The 12,989-nt window shown below is 41.8% G+C and overlaps 1 protein-coding gene across 1 annotated transcript; it reads left to right on the top strand.

Annotated features, from left to right (window-relative positions):
* The first annotated feature begins 11,419 nt into the window (after positions 1-11,419).
* LOC136751735 (olfactory receptor 6N1-like) lies at positions 11,420-12,382 on the top strand. Its single transcript, XM_066707529.1, has one exon. It carries the CDS (start codon positions 11,420-11,422, stop codon positions 12,380-12,382), a length of 963 nt encoding a protein of 320 aa, XP_066563626.1.
* Positions 12,383-12,989: the final 607 nt, after the last annotated feature.

Genomic DNA, 12,989 nt, shown 5'->3' on the forward strand with positions numbered 1-12,989 from the left:
ATGTTTTCAGCCCTCAGTGAAATGATGCGTGCCACAGAAGATAATGGGTTTACATGAGATATATATTGGATATATTTTAAATATATTTTCCCATTTATGTTTCACGGGAGGTGACGGGACCAAGTGTTATTAATCGTGTTTTCTTTTTTTTTTGTTTTTTTTTAATGTATTAAACAGGTGGTTTAACTTTGTTATGATGGGTTTTCTTTATTCTTGCTTATATTTGGATGTCATGCACAATTGCTAATTAATCCCTGATTCCCCCCAAGAGCACACCAGTGGCTTATAAGGATGTTGTTTGGCTGGTGCTGCTCCTTCTTTGGCCCAGTGGCGCCTCCCTAGAACTACAGAAAAAAATACAATGAACAGAATTAAAACAGTCAAAACTGTTTGTGTTTGTGTCCATTCCAGGAGAGCCAACTGGAACCTGAATTGAAGACCCGTATAGCGCAAAAGTGTATTTTTAGTATTTGTATATCAGATCGACAGTTTTAATTAAAGGCATTTTAGGTTTTATTGTCTCTTTTACTGTTTTAGAAATTGCTATTTATTCTGGATTTATCTTCCAGGCAGTTACAGACTATGTGTCCTGTCACTTTGTCTGCTTCTTTTTGTATTACTGTGTATAGTGTGCATAATAATCATAAATCTGTTTGTAAGCTTACCTGTGGTCTGATTGGTGTGCTTGGGTCCGATGGTCCTGTGTGGGGAGGTTGTGGGGAGTTCCTCGACTAAGTTTAATTGAGGTGGCGCAGTCACTCTGGTTAGTGTCCTGAACTAATGCACCCATTACGGTGGGACACAATTAAATTAACAATTAAAAGGCATAAACTGAGACAATGATGGCTGTTTAAACTTTTATACAATTGACATGTCTCAAAGTGAACACGCAACAATTACTGCCAATTTGAATGGCAATGCTAAAGTATTTGTCATGAGAATCAACATGAAAATCCAAAATAAATAATAATCAGATTTTAAAATGCATAAACTTACATGAACTACAAATGCATTAAGGTACATTCCTTTAGATGGCAATACTGTAAATGAAAAACATTAAATATAATTGTCTATAAAAAATTCAACTTTTTAAATCCCAGCGTTAGTTATACCAGTATTGGTAAATAAATTAAATATAAATTAAAACATTAAAAACAATGCTTAATAAGCATTTGAAAATCCTTGTTTTGGAATGGACAGTTTCCACTTTACCACAGGTACTCCAATATGTGTTAATCAAGACCCTATTATTGTTAACTAATGCACAAGGAGCACTAGTAATGCACTGGTAAGTCATGAACCGTTTCCACTACATCAGGCACTTCCAAAAGGGTTAACTAATTCACTAATCAGCTTACGTAATGTGTGATGAAACCTCTTAAGCAATTAATAAGGCATAAATCATAAATGTAAAGCACACCACACACACACATATAACCCGGATGGTACCCACCCTTATCCACCTGATTTGCAGAGGAAGATGGCAGCATGGAGTTCAGCAAGTAAGACATACAGTACATCCATTAAAGCCCAGTTTATTCATCTCAACACTTACTACTACAACTTTGTTGTGAGAATATAATTCCTGTTAAATATATTTGGACTAAATTATTGCCTCCCCCAGAAAACATCTAATAAACCATCTGGTGATTAATTATTTAACATAAATAAGCACTGATCAATATATCAATATTTTCCAACAGTGAGGGAAAAAAGTATTTGATCCCCTGCTGATTGTGTACGTTTGCCCACTGACAAAGAAATGATCAGTCTATAATTTTAATGGTAGGTGTATTTTAACAGTGAGAGACAGAATAACAACAAAAAAATCCAGAAAAACGCATTTCAAAAAAGTTATAAATTGATTTGCATGTTAATGAGGGAAATAAGTATTTGACCCCTTCGACTTAGTACTTGGTGGCAAAACCCTTGTTGGCAATCACAGAGGTCAGACGTTTCTTGTAGTTGGCCACCAGGTTTGCACACATCTCAGGAGGGATTTTGTCCCGCTCCTCTTTGCAGATCCTCTCCAAGTCATTGGAGGAAAGGGAGCAAGGAGGAGAACAATCAAAAATGCAAGAAGCATAATAAAACTCTGTGAAGTGCTATCTAATGGGGATTAAAAGGACTAATATTACAAGTACTGTCTGAAAAGATGTGTCTTGAGTAAGTGCTGGAATGAGGTCATATATATGACCTCCATTCTTTCAAATGTCGAGTATATTAAGTATTTTAACAAAATGTATTGTCCCAGAAACAACAGCAAACACAGCAAAGTCAGGTTGTACATTCACCATCTTTTTATCCAACAATTTTATTTCCTTCTTAACCTTCCAGGAACTGTAATTCAAATACACTGAACTGGTCATTACATTCAAATAGGCTGGAAGCAAGATCAAACACAGTACAAGTTCCAACAGCCTAGAAATAATATAGATGGCAAAATTATTAATAAATGTTTCAACACAGAGCTATTGCTATTGTTTGTCAGGCTTCTTCACTGGCTATTGCAGCTTCAGCAGTATTGGCAGTATTATTCAATATAATGTCCTTTGCCTCCTCATACCCTGCCATAATTAGCTACTGTTCAACAGTGCTGAAATAGGCATCACGATCTTTTACTATTGGCAAATCATAGTTTCGGTGCCACTGAGCGTCCTTTGGAATCCAAACAGGTGTTAGATATTATTTGTTAGAATGTATTTTTCTATGGGAAATTCTGTCCTATCTGGTTCGGTAGAGGAAACAGACTTCCTTCCTTTTATCTAGCCCCTGGTAGCATGGCTTATCCATATGTCCAGAGACCAAAAGGGTACCTGTCCTCTGATTGGCTCCTAGCCAAATTCCAAAGGACCCCCATTTCTAAATAACATTAGCATAAAGCAGACAATTCATGGTGGTGGCAAAATGCGATTGGAAGGAAACCTTATAAAAGGGAAACAAAGAGAAGTTTAGTGCTCTTTACTGTTCAAGGAGATCAAGAAGAAGAGACAACAACAAGATAGAGCAGGAGGAAGAAGAGAGAGAGAGAGGAATGTGCACTTATTCTCGATGAGCAACGTCTGTCCTGAGCTAATGAGCAATTTAAATCCGAAATGTGGGTTGGAAGAACTGAAAATCCCAGATAACTGTTAGTGCGTTAACTTAATCCGGGATTTGTCAATTTAACCTGACTTTGTTAATCCACGTATGAAGAACAGACCCCTGATGATCTATAATGTTGTGTAAATTAACTTTTGCAAATGTAATGCTTACAGCTAGCCAAAGGTGATGTACAGTATACATTTGTGAACCTGACATTATTCTGTAAACTGAGTGTGAAACATAACGTTTACAGTATGTAATCCAGCTGTATAAATAGACATAGTGAGCACCTAGGTAAACGAATATTTGTAAGCACTGCAAAGATTGCATTCGCAACCTATCATTATCTTTCAAGTTGGAAGCACTGCCCAAGGGGCAGTATACAATTGGTCTGAGCGCTGAATATTACTACGAGCTATTGTTCAGTGTAACTGCGTGTGTCTGGCACTGTCTTTGTCTGTATTCAGATATTAAGCGGCCATTACTTGTGCTATTAGCAGTCCTGCGTGGGAGGGAGGGCCATCCTGACCAGCCTTGTGAGTTTATTATCTAATACAGATTAAATTAGCCGGTATGTTTGTGTCGTTGCCACTGGACACTCGGGCAAGCCAGCTGAGAAGTCGCTCAAGTCGCCGCAGCCAAGTATCGCTTTTTCTCTTGCGTTTCCTAGTTTAGTTAAGTTACATTGATTGTTTAAGTGGTTTGTTGTTTAGCTACGAATTGTATATCTTGCACCTGTTTTGTAGTAAGAGCAGCGACTGTCTGTTAGTGAATTTAGCAAGTTACTTAGCACATTCGACACGCCCTGTCTACAATCAGAAGCGTTACACTGTAGGCTGTGATTATTTAGCATTTGTTTAACATTACTACGAGCTATTGTTCAGTGTAACAGCGTGTGTCTGGCACTGTCTTTGTCTGTATTCAGATATTAAGTGGCCATTACTTGTGCTATTAGCAGTCCTGTGTGGGAGGGAGGGACATCCTGACCAGCCTTGTGTCATTCAACGCAATACAGGTGTGCACTGTCATAATTAGTTACAAGTGTCATTTAACCAACCCCCCACACCTCTGCGCCAGCAGTCAGCACCAGCAGCCTTCAGTGCTCCCCTACCGAAGGGCCCCATCTCCAAAGGGCGGGGACTCTAGCTGCGGGGAATCCAGCGGGGAGAAGACTGCGAGGAGACGCTGCACAGCAAAAACAGGCAACCATGACGATCTCTCCAATTCCCGTCCATCTTCTCTGCGTGCACCTGCACGCCATTGCTTCCCTAATCCCTCCAACCTCATCTCTCTGCCTCTCCCCTCCTCCTCCCTCCCATCTACTCCACTCTCTGGGGGCCTGTGGAACTGCCACTCAGCTTCCAACAAAGCCGACTTCATCTCTGCCTTCGCCTCCCACCAGTCTCTGGATTTCCTCGCTCTCACCGAGACATGGATCTCCCCGGACAACTCTACCACCCCTGCTGCACTATCCTCTCTGTTTGTCCTGTCCCACTCCCCTCGTCTTACCGGGCGGGGAGGAGGAACAGGACTCCTGCTCTCCCCTTCTCCTCTTCTCTGTCCCCCCCTCTCTCTCCTCTATCTCGACCCACAGCTTTGAATTCCATGCAGTGGAAATCACCTCTCCCTCTCACCTCTTCCTTCTAGTTCTCTACGGTCCACCTGGTCCACTCACCTCCTTCCTGAATGAACTCAAGTTTCTTCTCTCCTCCCTCTCCTCACTGTCCTCACCTACCATCCTCCTGGGAGACTTCAACATACACCTCTCCAACCCTTCCCACTGTGCCGGATTTCTTCCTCTCCTTCACTCCTTTAATTTCTCTCCGCAGCATTTGACACCATCGATCACTCCATCCTCCTCTCCTGCCTCGCTGACCTTGGAATCTCTGGGACTGCTCTCACCTGGTTCTCCTGGTTCGCACACGCTACTCCACTGCTCCGCTCCCGCCAACTGGCTCCCGATACCGGCACGCATTCATTTCAATACATTGACCCTCACCTACCGCTGTCTCGACCACATTGCACCAAGCTACCTTCAGACACTCGTCTCTCCATACATTCCCTCCAGACCACTGCGCTCCTCCAGTGCCAGAAGACTAACTCTACCTCCTCTCCACTCTCCTTCCTCCAGAGCCCGCTCCTTCTCATCCCTGGTCCCTAAATGGTGGAACGACCTGCCCACCGAATTCAAAACAGCAGAGTCCTTGACCTCATTCCAGCGCTTACTCAAGACGCATCTTTTCCGACAGTACTTGTAATATTAGTCCTCTATCCCTGCTAGTTAGCACTTCACAGTTATTATTATGCTGCTCGTGTTCTTGATTGTTTTCCTCCTTGCTCCCTTCCCCGTAGCCCTTGACTGTGACCCTACATCTTAGCTTAGCTTTTACCATCCAGGATGTAGGACCTCACTTACTGTACTTGTGTAAATTGTAAATTAGAATTTGTAAAATGTATTTTGAATTGCTATGTTTTAGATAAATTGAATTTGAATTGATTGATGCCTTGTACTTAACTGTATTTTCGCACTTTGTTTGCACTTATGTTGTAAGTCGCCCTGGATAAGGGCTTCTGCCAAGAAATAAACTGACTTATTACATTTGAGCTGCCTGGAGTAGAATCGGACACACAGGAGAGGAACATAGAAACTCGCTGCCTAAATCACTGCTATTCATAAATTCACTACCCTGTTGCCAAATGCTAGCTTTATCAAAACAGGATCTGCAGATGAATTATTAAATAATTTCAACAATACACTAAGCACTGCTTTAGATACAGTAGCCCCATTAAGGACACGACAAATTAAACCAACAAAACACTCACCATGGTTTGACGAACACACTCGCTCACTTAAAACAGAATGCCATAGATGTGAGCGTAAATGGAGAGAAACAAAACTAGGGGTCTTCCACATGGCATGGAATGACAGTATAATAAGATACAAGCAGCCCTGCCCTCTGCTAGGTCAGCCTACTACTCCAATTTAATAGAGACGCATAAGAATAACCCGCGTTTTCTTTTTAATACAATAGCGACACTTACTAACCAGCAGGTAAAGCCTTCAGAGGTTATCCCCCCCAATTTCACCTGTAGTGACTTCATGGATCATTTCAATAGCAAAGTTAATGGCATTAGAAAACAGATAGAACAGGAAACATACACAGATACTATAGCCGACACATGCAGTCCTTCACAGCTTCTGCCTACCTTGGACTCGTTTAACGCAGTAAATCACCAGGAATTGGTCTCCTTAATTACTAAAATGAAAACAACAAACTGCGCACTAGACCCTATACCCACTAAACTGCTAAAACAATCTCTGCCATTAATTATTCACAGAATACACAATATTATGAATGTCTCTTTATCCTCAGGATCTGTTCCTGATTCGTTTAAAATAGCTGTAATTAAACCACTTCTTAAGAAATCCAGTGTCGACCCAAACCAACTTAAACACTATCGACCTCAAACCTTCCCTTCTTTTCTAAGGGTCTAGAGAAAGTAGTTGCAAACCAGTTGCAAGCTTTTTTAACTGATAATCATCTTTATGAAAAATTCAAAATCCGGCTTCCGTTCCAGCCATAGTACAGAAACAGCCCTGCTAAAAGTATTGAATGACGTGCTTCAGTCCTCCGACGTAGGGCACGCCAGTGTTATTATTTTATTAGACTTAAGTGCGGCTTTTGACACAATCGACAACAAAATCTTGATACACCGCTTAGAAAACTGTATTGGCCTATCTCGCAATGTGCTGTCATGGTTTAAATCATATCTGTCAAACAGACTCCAATATGTACAGATTAATGAGAACCACTCAAATTTAACTGAGGTTAAGTACGGAGTCCCACAGGCCTCAGTCCTCGGACCTATACTTTTTTCATTGTAAATGCTCCCTTTAGGTGATATAATTTGACGACATAATATTAACTTTCACAGTTACGCAGACGACACAATTATATCTGTCAGTAAATCCTAACAACACCATAGACCTAGAAAAACTAATCTGCTGTCTGTGTGAGATTAAAACATGGATGACAAAAAAAATTCTTATGCTTAATTCTGACAAAACAGAAGTCCTAATTTTAGGAGACAAAAATCGAACTGTTCATCATGCACTAACAAAACTGAGTAATGATAACTTTAATTTCTCCCCTAAGGAGATGGCATGAAACCTGGGTGTCATCTGTGATCATAATCTATCCTTTGAATCACACATTCACAATGTGTCGAGATCTTCCATCCTTCAGCTTAGAAACATTGCTAGACTAAGACAATTCCGCTCCAGTATTGGCTTGTCTTCACTGGCTGCCTGTGCACTACAGGATAGACTATAAAGTTCTCTTATTAACATTTAAAGCCCTAAAGGGACTGGCACCTCCCTACCTAAAATATCTCCTTATCGAATACACTCCAGGTCAGCCATTGAGATCACAGGAAGCCGGTTACTTAGCGCTCCCTAAAATACACAAGAAAACTGCAGGTGGTAGAGCTTTCAGTTATAGGGCTCCGAAGCTGTGGAACGATCTTCCAGCCAATGTAAGAGATGCCCCCTCTGTCTAAGCCTTTAAATCACGTCTGAAGACTCATCTGTTCAGTCTCTGTTTTTCTAGCCCATAGTGCCGCTGGTGTGCCATGGACATGCAATTGCACAACTGTCTTTGGAAAGGTCCTGCACTGCTTGACCAGTATCTGAGCACGACTGCCTTCTTTTCTTCCAGCAACAGCCCCCTCTGAGGGTCCAACGAGGCACCTCGTCCCCCACCATGGAAGTCTGATGAGGCACAACCCACCCCAGAGGCACTTCACCATGGAGGGTCAACGGGGCATCCACACCCAAGGTATGACGAGCCATCACATCCCAAAGTCTGTTGATGGTCCAACCCCCCCACCCCCGAGAGGCCTCCTCCAGAGGGAAGACCACAGCCAGCAGCACCAATAAAGAACTTTCTGATCTCCTTGTTGCTGTAACAACTATACTGCCTGGAGGGGAGGCAACCATTAGGCCTAGGCCCTAAGCCGTGGACCCCCAGAGATTCATTTTCTCCTACATGCCATCCATAGGAGTTTTTTGTTTTTCTCTCCTCAGTGCCAAAATGGTTTATTTACTTAAATGTTCACTCACTGTATTCTAGATCATGTAAAATGTTTACAGGTCTATATTTTATTTTATTGTTTTTATGTATTTTATTTTGCTGTACGTTTGTTGTATGTTTACCAGTCTGTATAGCGCTCTGTGGCTACCCTGTGAAGGGCGCTATACAAATAAAAATTGATTGATTGATTGATTGATATGATACATTCGTGTGTTTGTCTATATTACATGTTGATAGTTGTTTTTGGCCATACCTCTGAGATATTTTTGCTATAAATGTTAAAATAAGAGTCACGCCCATCCATTTTGAGTATTTCTGCCGAGTTCTAAGTCAGTCTGATTACAGTGATTCAAGCAAGCCGGGACTCACAGCGCAGAGCCGAGCAGACATTCATTGTGTGGGGTTTATTTTGTATTTTTTTTGTTTGTTTTAATCCCAGCTAAAAACGTTTTACAATTAAAATGGAGATGATTCAAATTAAGTTATTTTGCATAAATATAAACTTACTAAATGCAAATGTGTAAGATTTATTCATCGACCAATTGTACCTATGCACAGCAAGACAGACACGCGTTTCTGATCTTTGATCTACACAAATCACATGGTTTAAACCACCCCCACACAGTATTGCTGCCTGGTCAAAACATTATTCAGTCAGAATCCCACCCATTGGTGGAGAAGCGCAGATCTGCGCAGAACTGCGGAAAAAAAACAAAGCACGTGCTTTGACTGAAAAGCCATCTTTGTAAGGATCAGACGCAATTTAAAAAAAAAATGTTTTAAGTAGAAAATTAAGTTAGGTAAACATCTTTATATTACACAACCCAGAAGGTTAAAAAAATGTTAAACCGATTGTGGTCCCTACTATAGGTAGCTCTGAGTTCTCAGTCAGGCACATCTGCAGCCTGTTTTATCTAGTACAGCAGGTAACGAGCAATGCACAACAGAGGGTTAATGTTATGTTTTCAACAGTACAATGTTACAGCCCGAAATGTGTCTGTTTTCCCTTTTAATTATTTCCCTCCACTCCTCTACACAGCTGTGGCCTCTCTGCACTCCTCAGTAGAACAATGTCCTGCAGAACTGATAGAAGCTCCCTTCACACAATGTTGTAGATACTCTTGTATCTTTATTCTTCCCAAGACACATTTTAAACAAATCGGTCAAAGGGTCAAAAAGTCTCCTGTTCACCATGTCAGTGTTTTTCTTTCATAGAAATGTTGTGTGGTGTAAACTCCTAATGAGGTGAACTAATTGCTTTAATTGCCTTTGTGTCCCAGCCTGTAGAGCCCCGGTGGACTGGGACCTGGTATAAAGCTGTGTGTGTTCAATTCAGATCCTCAATCCAGTGCTTCAGTCTAACTGGACCGTCAGAGCCGGTAAGTGTGCTGTACTCCTCTTCAGCTTAAGAGCAGATCAGTGTTGTCTTTCATTATTACACTATTTGTGATCCTAGCATGTTCAATATGAGAGATTACATTAGACATGTCACAGAGTATAAACCCCAGGAACACAGCATATGGTCTATGCACTCAAGCTTCAGGTTCTGTGCTTCTTCTATGAGGGCACATTCTTCAGTGACCCTCTGTTTCCAACATGAGACTAAACAGATTATACTGACTCCAATAAAACCTGGGTTTGGAAAGCTTTGAAAAGAAAGGACTGTGCCATACAGCCTTGATGATGCTGCAGAATTGAGAACTTGTCTCTGCTTTATTTCTGAGAACATGTGTGGATCAGTTAATGTTTCCAGCTTTGTTAGCATTGGGTGTGCAACCTCTTCTGTTATTGAATGCAGTTAATTTTGCAAAAACTTAATTAAATTCTATTCTTCCTTCACTTGTTTCTAATGTTACTTGGTGTGAAAAAATATTAATACCAGAATAATGTTTTAAAAATGTTTTTAAAAGTAAGAAATACATTTAAATAAAGAAAATGTGGTTGCAAAATAATTGGGATTGCACAATAGGTGAGTATCAATGATAGTGTCTGACATTTCTCTGCTGACATGTCACAGGTAAGGTAAGGCAGCCACTACTGCTGGAGGTAAGACACATTACACATCATATATAGTTAGACAGTGTCACTGTGCAAATATTTACGGACCTAACTGTATACAGCCATAACATTATGACCACCTGCCTAATATTGTGTAGGTCCCCCTTTTGCCGCCAAAACAGCCCAGACCCATCGAGGCATGGACTCCTCTAGACCTCTGAAGGTGTGCTGTGGTATCTGTCACCAAGACTTTAGCAGCAGATCCTTTAAGTCCTGTAAGTTGCGAGGTGGGGCCTCCATGGATCGGACTTGTTTGGCCAACACATCCCACAGATGCTCGATTGAATTGAGATCTGGGGAATTTGGAGTCAAGTCAACACCTTAAACTCGTGATTCATCAGACCAGGCCACCTTCTTCCATTGCTCCGTGGTCTAGTTCTGATGCTCACATGTTCATTGTAGGCGCTTTCGGCAGTGGACAGGGGTCAGCATGGGCACCCTGACTGGTCTGCGGCTACGCAGCCCCATACGCAACAGACTGTGATGCACTGTGTGTTCTGACACCTTTCCTTCAGAACCAGCATGAACTTTTTCAGCAATTTGAGCTACAGTAGCTCGTCTGTTGGATTGGACCACACGGGCCAGCCTTCGCTCCCCACTTGCATCAATGAGCCTTGGCCATCCATGGCCCTGTTTCCGGTTCACCGCTTTCCCTTCCTTGGACCACTTTTGATAGGTACTGACCACTGCAGACCGGGAACACCCCACAGCTGCAGTTTTGGAGATGCTCTGACCCAGTCGTCTAGCCATCACAATTTGGCCCTTGTCAAAGTCGCTCAGATCCTTTACGCTTGCCCATTTTTCCTGCTTCTAACACATCAACTTTGTGGAAAACATGTTCACTTGCTGCCTAATATATCCCATCCACTGACAGATGCCATGATAACGAGATTATCAGTGTTATTCATACTCCTGATCGATGTATATTTATACACTAGACAAACTATATATAAGTTGTGCTCAGTATCTGTATTTATAGGATTACATTTTTTTTTTAAAGGATAAAAATATAAATTTTGAGCGTTGTTTGTCTGATGTTGATCTCCTTTTCATATATTTGTAAATGTTGTTTTTTATTACCTGCCTGGATACATTTTCCTTTCATGTCTTAAACATTGTATATATCTTCTTCAATTGCATTGCAGGATACTTTCTCATAATTTCTGGTGTTTTTCAGAACAGCCATGGCTGATACAAACTACACAGGATCAATGGTCAGTGAATTCATTATTGTTGGTTTCCCTGGACTGCAGGACAGAGAGAGCAAGGCCATCCTGTTTGCTGTGTTCCTGACAGTCTACCTCCTCATTGTACTGGGGAATCTTCTCCTTATTTGCATACTGGCAGCAGACACAAGCTTGCACACTCCCATGTACCTGACAATATGTAGTCTGGCCATTATTGACATCATCCTTTCTACATGCACCGTACCCACTATGCTAGCTGTCTTCAATTCTGTTACTTACACTGTCTCCGTCTCAGCATGCTTTACCCAGACCTACTTCTATATGGCTCTACCATCTATAGAAAGATTTAACTTACTGCTCATGGCTTATGACAGGTATGTGGCCATCTGTCACCCACTCCACTACCCAGCCAGGATGACCGTTAAGTTCACTTTGCAACTCATAGTTGTTTGTTGGCTGGCAGGGTTCCTGAGCCCAATCCTTGGTTTTAGTGTGACACTCACAATCCGTTTCTGTGGACCCAATAGAGTTCTGCAATGCTTTTGTGATTATGCTGGAGTGCTACGCCTGGCCTGTGGAGATGTTCTCTCAATTAGCTATGTTAGCTTATTTGTTGTGCTGAGTCTTCTTCTCATCCCTCTGTTTTTCATTGTGCTGTCCTATGTGAAGATCATCCAGTCAGTATTGCATATCTCCAGCTCAGTGGGAAGAGCCAAGGCCTTCTCTACCTGCAGCTCACACCTGCTGGTCATCTCTGTGTTCTTCCTCACGTCCGCAGGAGTCTACATCTCCTACAGGATTCCTGGGACCTCAGTAGACATGCGTGTTATGGGGTCTGTGATTCAGAATGTCTTCCCCCCCCTCATGAATCCAATCATTTACTGCCTGAGGACTAAAGAGATCAGGGACAGCTTGGTGAAAACCCTGAAAAAGAGCAGTATCTTCCCAGTTAGCAAGTGAAAGTTTTTTATTTATTATTGCTTGTAATTGGATTTAATGCACAATTGATAACTAATGCCTGATCCCCCCTAAGAGTGCACCTGTTGCCTATGAGGGTGCTGCTTGGCAACAGGCTTCCTCAGTTATGTGATGTACACCTGTCCTTAATTTTGTGATGTAAAGGTGGGGTTTAAAAGGTCAAGGAAGAAACAGGACAGAGTGGAAGAAGTACAGTCTCTTGGGTTTAATTAGAGTTGGGGTGCACAGGCAGATTGTGGCCGGGCGACAGCTGGGGTTTGGAGCTCCACTGCCTGTTGCCGTTTCCACGTATTCTGCGGGTAAAATACCCACTCGGCTGGATCAGGAGGGAGTGTGACTACCACCCATGGTTGGTACGGTGGAACAGAGTGTGTGTGACAGACTGTGTCAATGACCATTGGTGGAGGACTCAGGAATTGGTGAAGGGGGGGACTGAACTATTATACTCTAAATGGACTGAGAGAGATGGGACTTTAAATGTATTAGTGTTTCATGTGTTTGTATGTATTGCTACTTGTTTTTTTGTGATTACAGAGAAGGGAATTGAAGTTCAGTATTCATTAGAAACGTAATTATTGTTGACTCTACT

This window comes from Amia ocellicauda, chromosome 6 (genome assembly GCF_036373705.1).
Source record: "Amia ocellicauda isolate fAmiCal2 chromosome 6, fAmiCal2.hap1, whole genome shotgun sequence".
In the NCBI taxonomy this organism is placed as follows: Eukaryota; Metazoa; Chordata; class Actinopteri; order Amiiformes; family Amiidae; genus Amia; species Amia ocellicauda.

Excerpts from the sequence above, each read along its gene's own strand:
- LOC136751735 (XM_066707529.1), top strand. The coding sequence starts at position 11,420 with ATGGCTGATACAAACTACACAGGATCAATGGTCAGTGAATTCATTATT.